The sequence below is a fragment of the Typha angustifolia genome, chromosome 5, assembly GCF_048772165.1.
Source record: "Typha angustifolia cultivar Huaian chromosome 5, ASM4877216v1, whole genome shotgun sequence".
NCBI classification, from domain to species: Eukaryota; Viridiplantae; Streptophyta; class Magnoliopsida; order Poales; family Typhaceae; genus Typha; species Typha angustifolia.
The window spans coordinates 5122142-5142636 of record NC_133243.1 but is presented as its reverse complement, the minus strand read 5'-3'; the positions used below and the strand labels follow the sequence as shown (position 1 = coordinate 5142636).

At 32.8% G+C, this 20495-nt stretch overlaps 1 protein-coding gene across 6 annotated transcripts in view; it reads right to left on the bottom strand.

Annotated features, from left to right (window-relative positions):
* LOC140759960 (ABC transporter C family member 13) overlaps positions 1–7695 on the bottom strand; it is a 39728-nt gene extending 32033 nt beyond the window's left edge. For 2 of the 6 annotated variants that reach the window (XM_073096686.1, XM_073096687.1), the window contains exons 1-6: positions 7546–7695; positions 7352–7392; positions 7122–7206; positions 5463–5627; positions 5213–5344; positions 3202–3299 (exon numbers count right to left, since the gene is read on the bottom strand). In XM_073096686.1, the coding sequence (XP_072952787.1) occupies positions 3202–3299; positions 5213–5344; positions 5463–5627; positions 7122–7206; positions 7352–7392; positions 7546–7575 (551 nt within the window). In that variant the 5' untranslated portion in view covers positions 7576–7695. Of the gene's footprint in view, positions 1–583; positions 725–812; positions 896–3201; positions 3300–5212; positions 5345–5462; positions 5628–7121; positions 7207–7351; positions 7393–7545 lie in introns of those variants that run through there. The other 4 variants (XM_073096688.1, XM_073096689.1, XM_073096690.1 and 1 more) reach the window with 4 other exon arrangements.
* Positions 7696–20495: the final 12800 nt, after the last annotated feature.

Here is a 20495-nt window from a genome sequence, read left to right as displayed (position 1 = left end):
ATTTGGGCTAGTTCTTCCCTTCCCTCAGGGGTTGAGTTTGTCTTGCCATGGAGGGTCAATTCCAATGTGATCAGCGACGGCACCGGTGGGCTGCTAGTAGGGCATCTACCAAGGCCTGGATGAAGTCCTTGACAGAGATTTGCATCTCCTTCAATTCGACCAAATATTATTTAAATAATGTCTTTGTCCATGCTGGTGGCTTGTTGCCGGCAGTTACTAGTGGTGGTGGTGATGCTAGATAAACTCCCACAATGATGGCAATGAGTTTTTGATCCTCCATAAATGCTCTTTTCTCATTTGTCTTCTTGGATCTCATGTTAACCATCGACTGAGGAATACTGGCTTTAATACCACTTATAAGAACCAGATCTAGACCTCACGAATTAGGTTCTTTTGAATCTTGTTTGAAGTTAAAATTCAAACAGTGAAGGTCGAAATTGAACAGATTGATAATTATTTAACGTTACGGTAGTCGTCAAAAGGTGGCAGACGGCTAAGGGTGAACAACAATTTGGCAACAAGTTGTGCTCATAATGAATATTTTCAGGTGTCACATGTTGCTCAAGTGTCACTATGAACTTACCTTCTATTGTTTCTCAACCTTGGCAACAACATCATCGAAGGTTCAACATGATTGTAGTTCTACCACATTCTGAATTTCAATGTGCAAACCTTCAAGGTAGTGAGCTACAATTTGTTCTTCAAGCTCAAAGAGATCACACTACAACATTAGATGCTCAAACTTTGCAGTATACAAATTAATAGACAATTATTTTTGTTTGAAATTATGACATTTGATGAAAGAATCTTGCCTCGGGAATATTTCTCTGTAAGCATCTTTCTCATCTTCTCCCAAGTCTCTATGCGACTTTTCTTTCATGGGTTGTTTATTTCTTGAGGTGCTACCATTAGATAGATGCATGCTTCTTCAATTTGATTGCTGCAATCTTCACCTTCCAATTACATAGCACATCCTTATATTCAAAGACGCCTAAACTAACATTGAAATTTCTAGTAAAAGAAGAAAACTGTCGACGAAGCAATAGATATAAGATCACCACTCCAGATGAATTTGTGATACAAAACAACTCCTTGTTAACCATCCAACAACGATCACAAAGAGATCTAGAACAAAGGCCGAAGATCAAGCAAGCTTAGGGTTTTCATATAAAGAGAATAATTCATCTACTACAAAAGTAAACATCATATAAATAGTCTCTTAATCGTGATATGGCATTCGAAAACATTGGCGAATCACCCCTACCATTCGAATGGCCTCCCACATGTTCAAATGCTACAAACTTCCCTATCAATACTCAGAATCATACAAAATAGTGTCTTGTAAAGGCAAGAGGTTAAGTAGGTTGGCAAAAGAAAACAAATATGAAAAGTAAGTGATTTAACTGAATATTATAATTCTATAAGCTTGGTCGCATACTTTTGCTCAATGATGGCCGTACCAGTACCAGCACTAGCACGTATTTATAATATTTTTAATAAAATTTTTAAGATATTTAGAAATATTTTTGAGTCTTCAACATATCAATCTTTAAGTTTTGGTTTATATATATGTATTAAAAGTTACATTATAGTATTTTATCTTTAGATTATTTTTATAAATAACCTATTTTATTAAATATTAAAAAAACAATTAAATAGAAATATTACAACATAAAATATGATTGAATAGATTCATTAAAACTAATTAATGATTGAGCACTTCATAATATGATTGAATATTCTATAATATAATTGAACATATAATAATATTAATTATAATAATTAAAACTAATATTTAGACGAGGAGGATCAAAGATTTCATTTGTCGGCACAAGAATAACACAAGAATGTTGCACTAAATATTGCAAATAATCTTCAAAACTCATCCACTGATAGTATTGTTTATTGTAATGTCTCACATAGTCTTTGTACAAATAAATAAAAATTTTATAATTCTCTTATGATATGATATAAATATTAAACATGTACGGGAACTGAAGTTGATTTAATAATGATTGATGAGAAAAAAAATTTTAAAAAAAAAGCTCCACATGCCGTGAAGGACAGCACGTAGCCATGTCCACTTGTACACACCATGCCAAGTGACATGCCACAATAGGTATGCCCATTCTTGCTTTTGCTTATACTTTTGAACTTTCTCTACCATATTATACATTTTCTATTGATACTTTGAAGAATTTGATATGAAAGTTGTCACTCCATGTGAACAAACAAATGTACAACACTAAAGACTTCACAAACAATGCAACAAATAAAATAGTGCAACACATTTGTCATGTATTACTTATTGTTTGCATTTATCATAAGTGATTAGATCCTTATAATACAACAAAAACGGTAGGAAACAGAAAACGCTGCAATAATATGCTTAAGAGCTCCTTCAAACATACATTCTACTTGATAATGTCCATTAACCATCACTTAATGAGGTGATTGATGCCTTCTCTTACAAATTGACCTAATTGTCCTAAAATGTCAGATTTTGTTAACTCTTGCATTAGGTCACTATTTATACTCGTTTGTGGTTGACAAGATTATTGTTGAAGATTGCACTTATTTGTTATGTCAAAGATCTCTTCAACAATAATGAGATATGAGATTTGCTTTCTTTCTCCATTTTAGGGACTCGAAGATGCACACTTGCACATAGTCATTGGCAACGATGGTTGTGCCATGCCACCATCGACATGGCACGCCCCACCGTGCCAGTGGCACGCGTGGCAATCAGCACGGGGGTGTGCCATTACTGGCATGGCCATCAATAGTCATTGGTACTATCTACTTAGCTAAGAAAATGTGGAATTAAGATAACTAGTTATGCTTTTAGGGATTTATGTTTGTCTTGACACTTAAAACTGCTAATTCTCAGATATACTAAGTCAAAACATGAAAACAATTACACTAGCCATCTAAATTTCAAAATTTAAGAGCAATAGATGTGCAAGTACTAGAACTTTGGGAGATATAGTGGTATAGAGTATAGAAAATGTCACCTTATCATATGGAACAAATGACATTTCACAGTTTAAGAGCAGTAAGTATGCAAAGTTCTGGATATACATGTAAAAGGTCAAGTCATTGGCAAAGTACACATTTGATGGGCATAAAGGTGAAAACATAATGTTATTTCAAAATGAAATTAATTCCACAAAAGAGCACAGAAGAGTAAGAAAGTGGAACCTTTTATGAGATTGACTCATAGCTCTAACAACATTGACAAAGATACAAAACATGACTTCAGCAGACAAAGAAGAACTCTCCTTAAGACATGTTATCACCTGTCAGGTAATATCCCAAATTAGCCTGTAAAGCTGCAATTCAACTTAAAAGAAGCCACTCCACATTTGTCAAAAAATTAATTCTATATCATTTTGACCAGCATTATCAAATCCTCAACCATCGAGGTTATATAGATCATCTTAGAAAAATAATAGTGATACAACATTTACATTCTTGTCAATTTTTCAACCATCGAAGAGATAGAAATCATGAAGCACGGATACTCCGTTTACTTTTCTGTACTAGTATCTAATACATTTCGGACCCACCGATACGTATCAGATATGACTAAAGGAGTACCCAAATTAAAAATTAATAAATTTAATTTTTCGATATAGCTCCGATACGGTGGGATACGGCTCTAATACAATTTTTGATCATCCAGTCCTTTTCTGGCTAATAGATGATATAAAAGATATGTTTTATATTTATATATGACTATTCAATCCTTCATGACATTTTAAGGCTATATTTATTTGATAATGAATTAAACATATAATTACAAAGTAATTTATGATCCAAATTAGTTGCAGATGAATAATTGAATAATGTTTCAATGTTTCACTAACATTTTGATTTTCATATCAACATCTGTAATAAAATTATTCTAAAGTTTTAGGCATGTAGATATTAAATATATAACTTTCTTTTCTTTTATCTTATTATATATGGGATGTAATTATTTTTTACCATATGCTATATTAGTTGACAATAGATTGAACATATATTATTATTTATTTATTGGCATGTTCATGCCATATCTCATCCTACTTTTGAGATTTGCCATATCCCCATATTAGTGTCCTCGAATCCTGTATCCGTGCTTCATAGGGTAGAAATGAACAGAGATGTTATCAAAGAATCTCCTATAAGTTGAAGCTGAAAATTTTAGTAAAAAGAGACAGAAATCAATCAATCAGATCGTAAATTACAGCATGCAGAATGTAAGATTCAAAAAGATGAAAAATGTTAAATTCATAGACCAATATAATGGTCCTCTAAGAGCTTGTCTTTAACACCTTCCTAGATCTGAGAAATTTTTCTTTAGTATAGAAATTAAACAAGATGGTAGTGCATAGTGCAGGTTTCAAGTAGAAGGATAAATCATTAACTGAAAATTCTCAATTTTCGGAAATCGAATTCTCTAGAAAGAAAATCTAATCTAAAACCCTCAGTTTCAACTTATAATTTCAATCCCAGAAAACCCAAAGTGTGTGGTCAGGCCACCTTTTTGCAGGCATATCCGAACAAAATATTCAATATCAAGTTAATAACAAGTTGCATAATCTAGTTCGAAGGTCACCTCTTAAAAGTTATTTATAATCACAAATAAATTTTGTGAGCCACACACAAGCTGGGGTGTCGTAGATTCACGGATGGATAATATGTGCATTAATGTCTATGCAGGTATACAGGTGGCAGCATAATTGCTGCGCCTCTTTTCTTGTGGTTACAACAGTGACTTACAAAACATTTATGAACCACAGGGCAACTTTGACAATAATGCCAGAAATATTGGAAGGTGAAGGGATATTCCTTTGTTGGTAACAGTGGGCAGGGAATAAGAAGTAAAATATTATAGAGAAGCAATAATATAAAATTTGAGAAATAACTTCTTGGGTGTTATGATACAACAATACATTTTCCTTTATAATAAGATTTCTCATTTTCAAAATTTTGAGATAGACAGAAAATGAACCTAGACTTTTGGGAAAGAAAATAACCATTTGTTAAATATGCTTAGTTGCTAACATATATTTCTCATAAAGCAAACTAAATCTAATCACACAAAAGATTACGTTCAGCATCCAATCAATCACCAATATTAAATAGAAAAATGGAGATAATTACTATTGCAAATTAAGTAATAGATATAAAACTAACAAAGTACAGTTCAACTTCAACATAGTACCTCTAGTAATGAAAATTTGTACTGCAAATGAGGGATCTCCAAAAGAGGCTTCAAAATCCACCAAAAGCATAGGAGAGGATTGCAAAATATATCGAACCAATACTCATAGAATGAGATAAGAACAATGATCATCTGCTAAAGTGAAGATTAACATTAGATATCCGAAGTCTGCTTTCAACAAGACTAAAAGAAAGTGAAAACGTTAATTACAGAGTGTATATGCAGATAATCTCGTATTCACATAACTTACCCAGTAAACAAATTGAGAGCATCTGATAAACCACTCATGACTTTCGGCATTATGTCCTTCGAGGCATTTCCTTAGAAGCAAGTTTAATTCATAGAAAGAAAGGCAAGCTCCAAAAGCAGGTACAATATGTAAAAACACCTTTTCCAATAGGCCTTTCCTGATATTCTAGGGAATTATGGATCGTTATGGTTGACAGATAACATGCATAAATCAAGTAAATGTAGAAAAAAGATAAAATTAGAACTCTGGCTAGCTTATACTGCAGAACTTGTCGTGGGTAAAAGAGCTTGATAAACAATAATTAAGATTGTGACTGCAGAAAAGAATTTATTTTGTACTGAAGAGTAAAATTAGTGCCGAATATCAACATTCCAAAATTTGGTTTCTGTTTTGGCTTCACCCAAGCCTGAGAAGCATTGCTTTCAGCAGCTGTGGTGGTGCAAATTATTCTTAGTCCAAGCTTCAGAGGTTACATTAGAAATTAAAGAAATTCATTATAGAAAATTAGGATAAATATTAATTTTTAACTGTTATTTTAAAAGGTATTATATTGTTTAGTTTCTTTGTTTATGTGGCTTTTGGTAGTACAAGGCTGAATAGCTAGATAAGCACTTTATGGAAATTAATGGATATATACAACCATAAAAAGGCATCGGAAAGGATTAAATTTCCTATTCTCAAAGGCCTTGTTTGATTTAAAGCTAAGCTCCAAACCTGATTAGTTAGTTTTATTTCTTAGTCTAAATTTTTTTAAGAATAAATTTAATTAGATTTAAAAAAAATAAAAGATGTTTGATTATTAAACTAGTACGAGTCCCTCAACCAGTTCAGAGTGGTCCCTAAACTCAAAGCAAACAAGGTCAAAAAGCTTCTTTCTCATTTTAGTTTGTTTGCTTATTTTTATTTTCAAATTTTTGGGTTAATACACTAGCCTTCCAACTTCTCCACTTGAGACAAACAAGGGGTACCAACTTCCCCCTTCTCTTCTTCCTTTTTACTAACCTCCTACTAGGCTGTTTCACCGAGCAAAAAAAGGTGGCCTCGTCAAAAGCTTGGGACCGAGTGATACTACTATTATTCTCATCCTTCATGTTGTTGATGACACCCTCCTCTCCAGAACACATCATGCAACCACAACCTCAAGCATATCACTCCTCTTCAAGCTTATCGCCCATCTCTTGATCAACCTTGACAAATCCTGCTTAGTTCCCCCCCTCCTCTGGCAAGGCATTAATGCTATAAGACGAGCTGGTCCCTTGGGTTGCATGGAAGGCACCTTCCCTATTAAATAACTTGGTTTGCTGCTTAAGCATAGACCTATCTCCACCAATGATTGGCTCCCCATGCTTGACAAACGTGAGGGGCGACTAACTAATTGGAAGACCAAAACTCTCTCTGCCAGTCATCCCATCCTAGTCGGCACTAATATAGGAGGTGAAAAGAAATTCTCTCCCCAGTCCCCAAGTATAAGGCATTCTTAACCTATGATCTTGTTGCTGCCCCATGTATACACTCACATTTCACTAGAAGAAAAACTCTCCTTGACTTACTGTAAGTCCATATCAATCAATAACACTACTTTCCAAACTTAATTGCTCTAATTCCAAAATTACTGCAATTAAGCAAGAGCAAGAAAACATAGCAAGCAGAGCATATTACCAGATTCCAAGAAGCATTATGCTTGGTAAAGAACAGGACCAGGACAGCAACTACAGTGACCACATTCCCTCCAAATCCTAACACCGTACCACATATTAAGGAAAACACATCACAAACGAAGAAAGAGGTACAACCGATCAACTTTCTACCAACAAATGCAACCAAGCAACAACTGAACCAATAAAAAAGACTAGAAAAAGCTTATATATATATATAAAAATAAAAGATATATATCTGCGAAGCATGGCGTGAATTCCTTCCCATCCCACACCTGCAAACCAAGAAAAAGATCCTTCTTTAACTACAATCAGGCCATCACCCTTGCACAACACTATGAAATCCTCGGAGAGACCAAATGGAGAAGCTATAAAGAAGTATAAAAACGAAACCAAAAGGGTCACAAGAATCAGAAATGGGTGCATACTGTGGGATTCTTAGAGCATATGAAATCCATGGGAGAGAAGAACACCGTGAATTAAGGACGTGATCAGAAGCGGACAGTGCAAGAGAAGAAAGAGGAAGAGAATGGAAGCGACGAAGGAGGGAGAGAGGCTTTTTTTAAAGAAGGGGCCCATACTCAGAGGAGGAAAGGGAGAAGGGTGTTTCGGTAATTGAGTAAATGTCGATGGGAATGGTCTCGTTTGTAAGGCGGCGCAAAGTTCGACGGATAAGAATAGAAATTTAGTACGCATAACTTTATAGGAAAGTATTATGCGGTCACTGGATCGACCGTCCATTTTGTGACTGACGGTAGAAAGAGATGGAGATCGCAGAAAGGCAGTACGCGGACAACAGACGTTGAGAGAAGGTGCAGAGATCGAAAAGAACGAGGAATAAAGTTGGAAAAGAATCCATCCCACTATCCGATCCGAGTCATAACCGCACTCGCGCAGGAAAGTTGGAGTGCAGCAACACGTGGAGAGCCACCAACCAACTCTTTAGTGTCATTAGTCACATTGCTCTTGACCAAAAGTTTACGAGTTCAACTCCAATACTAAATAATATTATGAAAAAATTATTTGGTGGTTGATAGTTTAGTGGCTTGGCTCGATTCGGTTAATAGGTAGTACGGTTAGATTAGAATAACAGCTTAGCAACGCAACAGTTTTGAGCAGGTCTCAGCGACGTTTGATTCAAAGAAATTGTTCGGTAACGCATATAGCTTTAAGCTTAGACTAGATAGCTAAAAAAAGCTCGGTATGACTTAAAGTGTCTCTATATCTAGGAAGGGTTGATCCTTTGTTCAGCCCATATTTAGTCTTCAAACTCATGAATGATTAAAAAAAAAATACGTGGAGAGCCACTAAGTGATATAAAGAACCAAAATAATCAAGCCGAAACTAGTTAAAAAGCTAGTTAAGCCGACCTAGAACTTCAAAATAGATTCAAAAATAATTTTAAGCTAAGCTTGATCAATAAGCTCAATAACACTCAATAAGATTTGAAATAATTATAATATATCTATATATACTATACTATAGTAAAATTCTGTTATATTCTAAGATTTACTTAAGTAGATTATTATATACATTAATCTTATAGAATTTAATTCTACATTTTAATTCTATTAGTTTATACTTTTTATTTAAGCTTAATTCAATTTAAGTTTGATATTTGACTTGATGTTATTAATGCTTGAAATTACTTATTAATAGACTCATTTAGACTTAAGCTCAAAATTAATTTCAATTAAAACTTTATTAGAGCTAGGCTCGATTACATCCTTAGTGGTACGTACAAGCTTAATCTTAACCTAATAGTTTGATAACTCTGTTAATGTTTCACTAACCTTAATTAAAGGGAACAGAAACCATATTAGTGTATGATGATGGATAATACTATTAGGTTATTAAACCTAATGGCCAGTGATTGGTGAAATTGTTTCTGCAATATAAATTTTCAATAGTTTAGTAATGAGTTCAATTCAAGTTTGATGTATCAAATTGTAATTGAATTTATCAAATAATTCAAGCTCTATTTAAGTTTAGCTGAACCAAATTTTGCACATCTCGGATTGAAACTTATTTCAACCCTAAAATTGACTCATTTAAATATGAGTAGATCCGTAGAAGATTATTTTATAAATTTCATATAAACAAATTATAGATAGTAGAATATAAAGTGCTTATTCGCCTTACAGAAAATAGATAATAGCTTGAAAAAATGTTACTAAAAGTGAAAAACTATGATTTTGAAAACTAGCTGACATTATCTTGACTCAATTTAATTTAAACAGTTACTTACAATTTTATTTCTATCACGTGAAATGCTAACACATCAGTATTATTTAGGCAGCAAAGTATTCTCACATTAAAAAAGATTATAGGTTGATTAGGAATAAAGTAAAACCATTAAATGGTAGGCTAATCACAACTTAGAAAATGATTGAGGCCCAAAGACAAAACGGCCCATTCTCAACGAGGTCCAAAGAATTTTTTGTTGGATTTAGTAGTTGTTCTTCTTAGTATCAGCATTGAATTCAAGCTTGATACACTAAGCCTTAAATAAAATCAATCCCAAATTAGATGCAACTCAACCATACTCAGATATTTAAAACTAATTAAGCCAAGCTTGACCATTTATCCTATCTCGAAATTAATTTCCAGTCGAGCTTAATCGAATGTAGTCTTTATTAGGTAGATGTATGCTTAAATCCTACCTCAATGGGTCTTCTTCAATTTTAGGTTAGAGTAAATCAGTGCAGAATTGCAATGTGTTCATCTTATAATGTGAGTCCTCTTTTAAGACCATAACATACATGATGGCAACTAACCAACATCAACAATAGGAAAGCAAAGCCTTGTTGTTTTATATGAACACTTTCTACATATATTCCTTAGCAGATGGGAATTCATGATTGCTCATGATTGTTGCAATCTAGTACTTGGTTGAAGCAATGGCTGAGTGATGATCATAAGTAGTTCCAATCATGAGAAAAGGAATACAAAAATGCCATTTGCCAGGCTATTTTCCACTGCAATGAATCAGAATCTATTCCAATACTCTTGAAGTGGGCTCGGGCTAAGATTTTAGGGAAATATTTAAAGAAGCATCATACCTTTTGTGTTTATAATTAACATTATTATCACCTATCCATTTTGTAAATAAAAGTATCTAAAATACCCGTCGGTTATAGAGATGGATTAACTTAAGTAAAAATATTATGGTCAAATAATAAAAATATTCATATGATAGAATGTTAATGATAATAAAAGCAAAATGTAGAGTGTGATTTTATAAATTTTCTTAAATTTTATCTCTCTTCATTAGCGATAAATCTTTGTTAGCACATATACATATAAGAGTAACTATTGCATGCATTAATGTATGATCTTATAACAAGAGATTGTTTATTTTTAAGATGTTCTCTTTGAAGCCTCTTTCATATAATTAATAGTCATGGGCCTTTTAGGTTCCAAAGAACAAATGAGAAGATATGGGTGGTAGCTAGTTAATATAATATGGATATGCATATTTCACTTAAGAACTTTCAAAGCATGTCATGGACCATATGCTGAATTAATTTACTACCTAATGTAAGCAAGTGATTGCTCTTTGAGTATAAAACACTCCTCATTGTCTCATATCTATCACTATTTGACACAAACCTTCTCTATCATGACATCTTCAAATAGTTTGGCAACTTATTCTCCATTATTTGATTATGATTAAAAGATATTGTAACTTACCTAACATGGCAATAGAATGGTTTGTAGAATAAGAGTCTAATCATATTAATGCAAGCCCAACTACTATTACTACTAATACTATAGTTTTCCAGACAAGATGAGCTTTGCATCACATCAAGTGAAGTCATCAAAAAATTCTCAAAAGAAGGTTAAAAGAATGACACTTTGGAGCAGGTCAGATGTGAGCAAGGCAATTTGCAATTGAGGGGCATGACCATTTCAAATTAATAAAAAAAAGTCTAAGTGTTGCTTTCTATCAGGAGTATAAAATAATAAAATGGATGTTGGATGTTCTTTATTAGCTTAAGCTTTTAATGTCAATATTGATCCATTAATGTGACATTAGACTTATCTAGCCTTTATTTATATAATTCAAAATCCACTCCTTGGCTCTATAAGATGTTTTTTGAGCTCAAAAGTCGAAGTTGGGAGTGTTTAAACTTTTAGAACATTTAGTAAGTTTAACTCTTCCATTCCTTCTTCCTTCAAGGAACTATCTCAAATTGGCCTTCTATTCAGCATCTAAACCTTTACCCTAATTTCTACCATGCAAAGTTGATGCATGTAGATGGCAGATGTGGTCCATGCATGATGCATATAAGCTAGCAACATCTAACCTTCCAAATTAGGAATCTCCTACAGATGGGTATCAACAAATCTTTCATCTGCTAAACAGACCGTAGTTTATTAACCTATATTATGTCCAAAATGTGTGGACAATGGATAAAGATATGCTTCAATGGTGTAACATTTTTGAATATTCCTTTAGATAATGCAAGCTAAGAAAGAATGAAAGATATATATTTGCTAAGTGGTCCAGAGTCTCAGCTGTTAGATGTGAACTATATACCAAGTTGTGGAGACTTTTATTTCTCATGCTTTAGTTGTTAGGGTTTATCCTTCTTCCCAACCTTTTAGTTTGCCATCCTTTTCCTTATTTAAAAGTAGAAGGTGACAAGTATAATCTAGACTAAGCTGGCTAATATGGCCCATTGGTTGCATGATAAAAGTCATGAATTCAATTCTCCGTAAACATTAGAGTGGAATTTTCCACAAGAACACTATGTCTATATGAATATGGTTTAGCTTTTCTCTTTATTTTACTTATGATTAGCCCACATAATGTGACTTCTTCAACTCTCTCTTTTTGTGTTCCAATCTATTTAATTTACCTTTGAATATATTATATTATATTTTAGCCATTCCAAATGTATGTGAATTTCTTTATACAGATACCTTTTAATGTTCTTTTTTCCTGTAGGAATGAATGCCTTCCAAACTTAACTGATCATTGTTTTCATCAAAGTTCAAAATAGAAATACAAAAATATCTTTATTCTGATTTGCATATATTCCTTGCTGATAAGGTTTTTTTTGTATCTTTTCATCTTTTAATTACTAAAGTTCTAATTTACATAATAATTTCTCAGCTAAAAACCATAGTTATTAAAAGAAATATACATGTAAATATGAAATATAGAAAGAGTTTACATGGCAAAAGCCCTTAATCTTATATGATCTGAAGACATAGTACAACTATCATTATCTTTGTCCTCTAAACCTAAATTTAATCACTGATTAAATTATATCAACATCTACAATGAAAACACCTAACATATAAAGAAAAGAGACAATCTAACCAGTGGAGGCATGCATTCCACCACCCTGAAGATGACAGCCACCTAAATATATGTATAATGATCACTTTCATGGTTGCAATGATTTCTATCTTGCAATGTACATGATATCTCAGGTAATTAAAGGTCATTTGATTGGTACTTAAGACTTGACTGTTACCAAGACTACCATATCAAACCTTGTAGCTTTCTTCTAGATTTCATACCTTAGATTATTGAGATATATGGGCCAGTGTGCAACAAAGAGGTAAGTTATCAAAAACTTCCTACTACTTTCTAAGATCCATTGACTACTTTGTAGAATGCTAACATGTTTGCATCAGTATGTGGGATAGAATATGCCTTATAATATTCACACGGCTGCGCCGCCTAGAATAGAATATGAGTAATTTTTGCCGTTTGGTTGTGGAATAAGAAAAAATTAGAATAAAAATAAAATAAGGATTTATTTTGAAACAAAGATAATTTTTATTTCAATTCTAATTTCATATTTGATTGCAAAAGAACGAATAAGTGATAAAATAATCAAATTAAATTTATTATCCTTTTCCTATTTCTTTCTTTCTTCTTTGGAGAAATATAGGAAATAGGTTTACAATTAAATATACATTTTTCACTATAAATATATTATAGTTACATTACATAATCTAATATAAGACCTAGAGGTCAAACATGAGTGAGTGAATTATTCTAAAACTCAGGATACTTGGATAAATTTACCATTATTATTAGTCACTATTATATATATATATATATATTAAATACTGAAGAGGATACCGTTGTTGATTTGTTACCTAATAAATAATATCGTCTTATTTATCGTCGTATTAGAAAGCTTATATGTATAAGTTATGAGCATATATATATATATCATATCTATAAGTTTGGTTTTAAACCTTAGGAGAAGCATCCAATGCCCTTCAAATCTCGCACGTTTTATCACTTGCTAGGGTACCACTTTGGTAGGACGTAAACATCCAACTTTGAAATATTTGTCTGCTACAATGGATCATTTAATATGGGAATTCTAAGCCTCGTGCGCCACTCTATCTAAAATATTCTTCCATATACCTTTTGTTTCCAAATAAATATAAGAGATTTTTTATATAATTGCCACAAAAAAATCGTTTTGGCTTCTTTGAAATTATCATTAGTATTCTTAACATATCATTATTAAGTTTAGGTTGTAAATATGTTTATCAATAGTTTTTTTTTATCTCACATTAAATAAGATATCTATTTGGTTGTAGTATGATATTAGGTATAATATTAGATAGAAAATAGTCTCTTTTTTCTTTCATAAAAGTTGTGTTTTAATCACGATGAATTAGGTTTAACTAATGAAATAATACTTTTAAAATAACATAATGATTTTGGTGACAATTTTGATATTTTGAGAGTTTTCGGTGGTAATATAGTTTAGTATTAGATTACTACAATAGATAGTATTTTCATAAATATTTTCAGGGGATTAGAAATTAAAACTCATGGCTCCACTCTTGACCCATTTGATAACAAATCAAAGTTTGCATTAAATGGGAGGAAAGGAATATTTTGGACTATAAAATGTGGGCCATTAATTAGTCCCACAAAAACCAAATATTTATTTTGGATAGTTTTAGATTCTAAAATATATGCAATCTTTTAACGTACGTTTGTCCCCTTGTCCCCTTTAGTGTCTAGAGAAGAAAACCTAAGAAAAGGAATTTATTTTTAATTTATCACCTTATTGCCTTTTATATATAACTATTTATTTTAACGCCTGAAAAATATCATGATTTAACTTTAATTTAACAATAAAAGCCTACATAGCGCATAATATTCTATTAAATTAAGATATCTAGAATACCCTTCATTTGATCGTAAATTTTGGTTCTTTTATTTTGGCCTATTCTTAAAAAAATTATTCAAAGAGTATTAAGGTGATTTTGCATTTATAGTTGATAAATTCATCTATGTGGTAATTGACCATTAAAAAAATAACTACAAGGTATATTTTTGAGGCATTAAAATTTAATATTTCACATTTTGGTTCTTTTATTTATTTTATTTTTTCTATTTCTTTTACGCAAATTACAAAATCTAAGAAAGAGATTGAGAGGCATCTTTGAACACTTGCTTGATGATCTTATGGGCCTTGTGGGCATTGTTTGTGGCACTTGTGTGGCCCCCATGACATGTACAGTCACTAGAATGGCTCTTCAGCTATGTGACAAAATTTAGCTAGGAGTGGGCATGCAAGATGGTGAAGGCTTGGAATCAAGCATGGCCAATGACTACTAGATTAATTGGAGTTTTGTCCAACAAGGTTTGATACCTTGACAGCAATGGGGATAAGCCTTGTGCTTTGAATTAATGGCCTATTCTTTTAATCATGTTGGAGTTATTTGAATTCTATCTCACCTTGAATTAATTTATTTTTAGGGTTTCCTTCACACACAACCTTTTTTTTCCAAACTTTATTATAGACATATTGGCAAGAGTACAATGATCTCTAAATTGATTATAAGGAATATTCTCATTGCATTCTGTTTCCCTTATCACCATTTCAAAAGCAACTAGGAGGACATTTCTATCAAACTCTAGAATATTTTGAGAATATTTCTTATGAGTTAACAAAAAGTTTATTTTGTTTTCTTTGGGTACAAATATACTCTTAAAAAGGAGGTGACATTTTGTGAATAAAAATAAGCACTTGTTTGAGTGCCCCTTATCATTGCAACCATTATTAATCTTCAAAATTAATATTGTGTTCTAATAAGTTACCTAAAGGAAGTACCTATAAATGATGCATTTTGAATGGGTTTCAATTGAGATCATGATGGAGTGGGTGACATTGGTAATCTAATTGATCAACTTGGCAGATTCATGCAACCAGATTTTTTAACTAAAAGAAAATAACAGCAGTCCAAAATTAAAAGTTTCTAGCCTTAGCTGGATTATTGTTTGCATTGTCTAGGTGACAGATCATTCTATTATCAATTTTCTTGGCTTGGTTCCATTAGCCATCTTGAGGGTGTTAGGCTTTGGGCAAGGAACCATCTCCTTTAATCATATCACTTAGCCATTTGGCTTTGTTTATGGCTAATAATTCTAGTTAAAGTAGCTAGCCTAGTAAATTAATTACCTAAACTTTGGCCATGGATAACTTGAGAAGTAGTTAATTGTGGTGATGTCTTGTCTTTGCCATTGATGGCTTAAGATATGCTTTTATTTTATTTCAATAGAAAGCCGGTAAGCTGTCACAACAATGAAGCCTAATACATATAAGAGACGAGAAAAATAAAACGACGATTCTTTGACACAAACCACATACTTAGTCTATATTAGACAACACTATAATTAAATTATAGCATCAAGCCCGAGGGCACAAAGAAGAACAAAAAAATAAGAACCTTCCAAGTAATTCCTATAAGCAAAGAGCTTCGAGTCAACTTGTAGATTCTATTAGCAATCTAAGAGATTGTCTGAAAAACCACAAAGACAAGAAGATTGAGGTTCACCCACCGAAAATAATAGAAATAAAAAGAAAATCCTATAACACGCCAAATCCAATAGCTAGACAAAAGCAAAACAACAAAGACAGAAACTCTTTAAAAAGCACGACACCCAAATTTGATCAATGCCAGGAATAGTCGAATAAAAATGCTAACAAACATAGGCTACTATTATAAATGGGTCCTAGACTAGTACCACACCCAACAAATCCTCACCAATCTCACAAGCTATGAAAGTCACCGCTAATAAGGAACTAGAGTGATAAGAAGGTCAGAAGCTGTGATAGAGTATCTATGGCAGCAACAGGAAGGGAGGGGTGGATGAGAAGAGATAAAGTGATGTAGACATATTGAGAAAGAGGCAACGACCGGCAAGGAAAGAGTGGTGACTATTAATGGTAGATAAATTAGATGTGTCATAAATTAGACTAATTTTTTTAGGTAATTAATTTTTTAATGTCATAATTAACTATGAATTAATAATTACAATTTATCCCAATGGGATTATGTGCTTAAGTCACATGAGTTAAATTGAGCCAGACTATATAGGTTCAATTGTATATCTCCTATATTTCTTATCTAACAAGTATGAAAAATGAAGTTAAACTACAAAAAGAAAGAAAGGAAAAAAAACACCACTTCCAAGGATTCCACTTTCACTCTTTCGAGTAAAATTTCTTTTGATCTTAGTACGCACCCAACAATGGTAGCAGAGAAAGGAAGTCACTTTTTACTTTTTTCACTGCTTCCAGTAACAAGTCTTATCTCATCTAACGTGTCTCATTGAAGCAGACGGATGCATGCATGCAAAACCTAAAACCAAGCTCTGAAAGCTACCGTGACTCTAAGGAACATTTAACATAGAAGATAAAACCCTTCAATGAAGACAAAACCCACCGGCTTTACGACCATACGACGTCACCCGTCGGAACTGGCAAACCGCAGATAAAGCTTCGAACTCGCGGCGCAACACCCGAGAGAGAGAGAGAGAGAGAGAGAGAGAGAGAGAGAGAGAGAGAGAGAGAGAGAGAGAGGGGTTTACTGCTTTCTTCTGTTTACTGTTTACTATTTACTGTTTACTGTTTACTATCACCTTAAAAAGATACCATCATATCACTCTAATTAATCTTAGCCACCCGTTTCCATTCAATGTCAAGCTTAAAAGGCCACTATAGCCTGAAGGCTAGATATGCAAACAAATATCTCAGAGTTGGTGGTTTAGTTTGTATAAAGAGCATTAATTCGATACATATCAATGAATTACTAAAATATAAAAACGCGTCAAGGACCCTCAATAAGTACATCATCTAGATCCAAATAATATTTAAAAAATTACTAAAAATATAGATGTTAACGAGCACAGACTACTATTGTGAAAGGGTTTTGAGCCCTTGCCCCACCCAGAAGAGCCTCACGCACCCGGCATGGTAGTGAGGTCTACAAGTAGATGGTACTAGTGAGCGAGGGAGGACAACGATGGCAGATTATTACAACAATAGCATATCGGGTGGAGTAAGGGAGGAGATGGGAGAGATGTATAAAAGAGTGGCTGAGCTAATCCTTCGAGAGGGAAAGAGATAGAGGGGTGGAGGCCCAAATCTAACAAGGGGAGCAACAAAGGGTGAGGATGCCGCGAACTCATATCCAGCAAGAGGAGCAATGGCCAAGCTTGGATTTAACGAGGGTGGGGCAAAGAGCTCAGAGGAGATTGGCAACAGGAAGAAAGGAGCATGAAGAGGGTGGTGGCGACAGACAGTAATGTCGAATGTGTTTTGAGCAATGGGGGCAACGATGAGGAGTGACTGTAAAGAGCGGTGACGTGCGGGTGAAAAGAGAAGAAGGCTTTTGGGAAAGGAAGAGGAAGAAGAGAAGAGGAAAGAAGGGGATGGGATCAAAAAACCCTTTGTCGACGGCAACAAGGAAGAAAACTCAGAGAAAGAAAGAGAAGCCCCTGTGCCAAATCCTAGCAGAACTACGGCCAGCACAGAAGCAAGAGTATTAGATCACTTGCCTTATATAAAAAATGACATGGCATAAGGTGGGAGAGTCTAGAACGATATTATTCATCATAAAATTTTTAGAATTTGCTGTGATGAAAAATCCCAAGAACTGATCCTAAAATGCTGCAAACTAATAAGGACTGATTTATAAGTTGAATATCAGAACAGTTAAGCAAGTTGGTATCAAGTAGATCTAAGTTTAGCCTAATATTCACATGGCATGCAATCATATTTTAAGTTTTGCTAATGCTCAATTTGAAGTTTAATTTGCTCTTAATTTGGTACACATCTACCAACTATTTCTTTTCTTTAAAGAAAAAAATCTACCAACTTTAAAGTAAGCTAAACAATTAATTGCCTATGGATGAAGGAGGCATATATATATATATATATACACACACTTGATCACTAGATGCTTCTGTGCTATGTTCCCCTCATGTCGTTCTTATGTTACTGTCTACGTTGTCATTTAGATCTGACATCACCAGAGATAAAGAAAAAAAAAAAGAAAAAAGAAAAGAAAAGATGATACACCACCCTTTGTGATAGAGCTTTTGATCAAATTAGCCCTCCTTAATAGTTATTTTAAGTGTTTAAGTATACTTCAAAACTTAAATACAAGATTAAGCGTGCTTAAAAATTATTGACCCAGTTAGCAACTTCTAAATATAAGTCGGCTTATATTAAAATTTCAAATCCTCCGAAGAATTACTAAGTGTGTGGAAGAAAATTTTATACAAGTGGCTGATCTAATCAACAGAATTATATTTAAAAGCCGCCCAGTCGAAAGTGATTTATTTAGAAATTTCTCTCTAAAATTTCCACATAAGTCACTATTCCAATTGCTGTCTATGTTAGCAATTTCTAAACACTTCTAATTTCAAATTTAAATTTTAAAATAAATTAGACACGTAAAACAAATTATGAGCTAATAATAATTTACAACAATCAGTTTTTAAACTTATTTAGAACTAAACAAATTGCATTTAAATATTTAAAATATTTCTAGATAAATTAGCGGTCCAATCGGTTGAATTAATAACTTAGTTATGCTAATTATACAATTAGATGTAGCAAATTAATGAGATCCCACCTAATATGTTTTTCTATGTCTGTAGTTGGGAAATCAACTCTGAAATTTGGACAACAAGTTGGTCCGATTAATTTGAGCCTCGATCTCAGTGAAAGTGATGCTTGACCATGTCATCTTACATGTATAAATAACTATTAAATACTTCAATATTCCTTTTAAGAAGTTTTTTTTTTTCTAAGGAGTTTGACTTGCTATAAGAACTTCAATAAAATAATAATACTACAAGTTTGACTGGATACTCACATCTTTATTTGGGTTGACTATGGTTAAGATATACAGATAGGGAGGATAATTCTTCCACTTATCTACCAGAATAATTCAAAACTAATTAAAGATGGCAAGATCAAAGACACTGACATGTGCTCATCTAAATCCATGCATTAAGAATAATTTTTTGGGAAATTTGCATATGACACCCTATCTTTTAGTAAAATTATAATTTACACTGTATATTTTTACTATTTATAAATTGAACTAAATATACAGAAAATAGCATGCCGTTAGATCTTTTAGTTAAATTTGATCAATCTTCTGTGTTAAGTTAATTATACTAAAAAAAATTATAAAAATACCTTCATCTAAGTCATACTAAAGGCATTTTAGTCATTTAAAAATAATAATATTTTAGTTATTTTGGAAATAAAGTATCATATTTAACGTAATATTCGCACAATGTTAGTTCAAATCTAACACAGGGTATTTTTTTACATATTCGCTAAATCATAAGGCTGGATTAGTAAATAATAAAAATGTAAATTGTAAACCATAATTTTGTTTAAAAGCAACGTGTTATATATAAATTTCTCTAAATATTTTAGGAGAAACAATAATTTATTAATAATATCTAAGAGTAAAGAAGCATGACGTACTTAGAAGGATATTATGAGATGTTTCATACTTATCTACAAAAGACAACATAACAATGCCATACCTTAACAGTTAACTTAAATATATAAGCATAATGGCCAACAAAAAAATAATAATATGGGAGATAGGCGGATGATCATTTAAACAAGCCTTATAACTCACGAGAAACACATGTTACAACAATCGAAAATATAACATTAAGTTTGACGAACACAAAAGATCAACAAATAAACTAGTCTCGATTAAGAATACATTAGCAAAAAGGCCTAATATTTGGTAGCTTCACTATGACCTTAGCTACTGGAGAGCTAAGACTACCATAAGAATAATAGTGTGAGGAAGAACCCCCACAAAAGACTCTAAATTTATGGCCGTTCAAAACCCACAAGTCAGTCTATAGAGAAAAGAGTCAGCCTCCCTCTAATATTCTTCTACTGCCATGCTTAAAGGTGGTATGATGTTGATGAGGGATGTGAAAGTAGAGAGCCACAAATCTCTCTTGTGCCTATCTGTGTAGATGAGCGATAGTTAGGAGGCTCAAGATCAAGTGATCGAGGAGAAGATAATGGAAGACATGAGAAGGGTAAAAAAC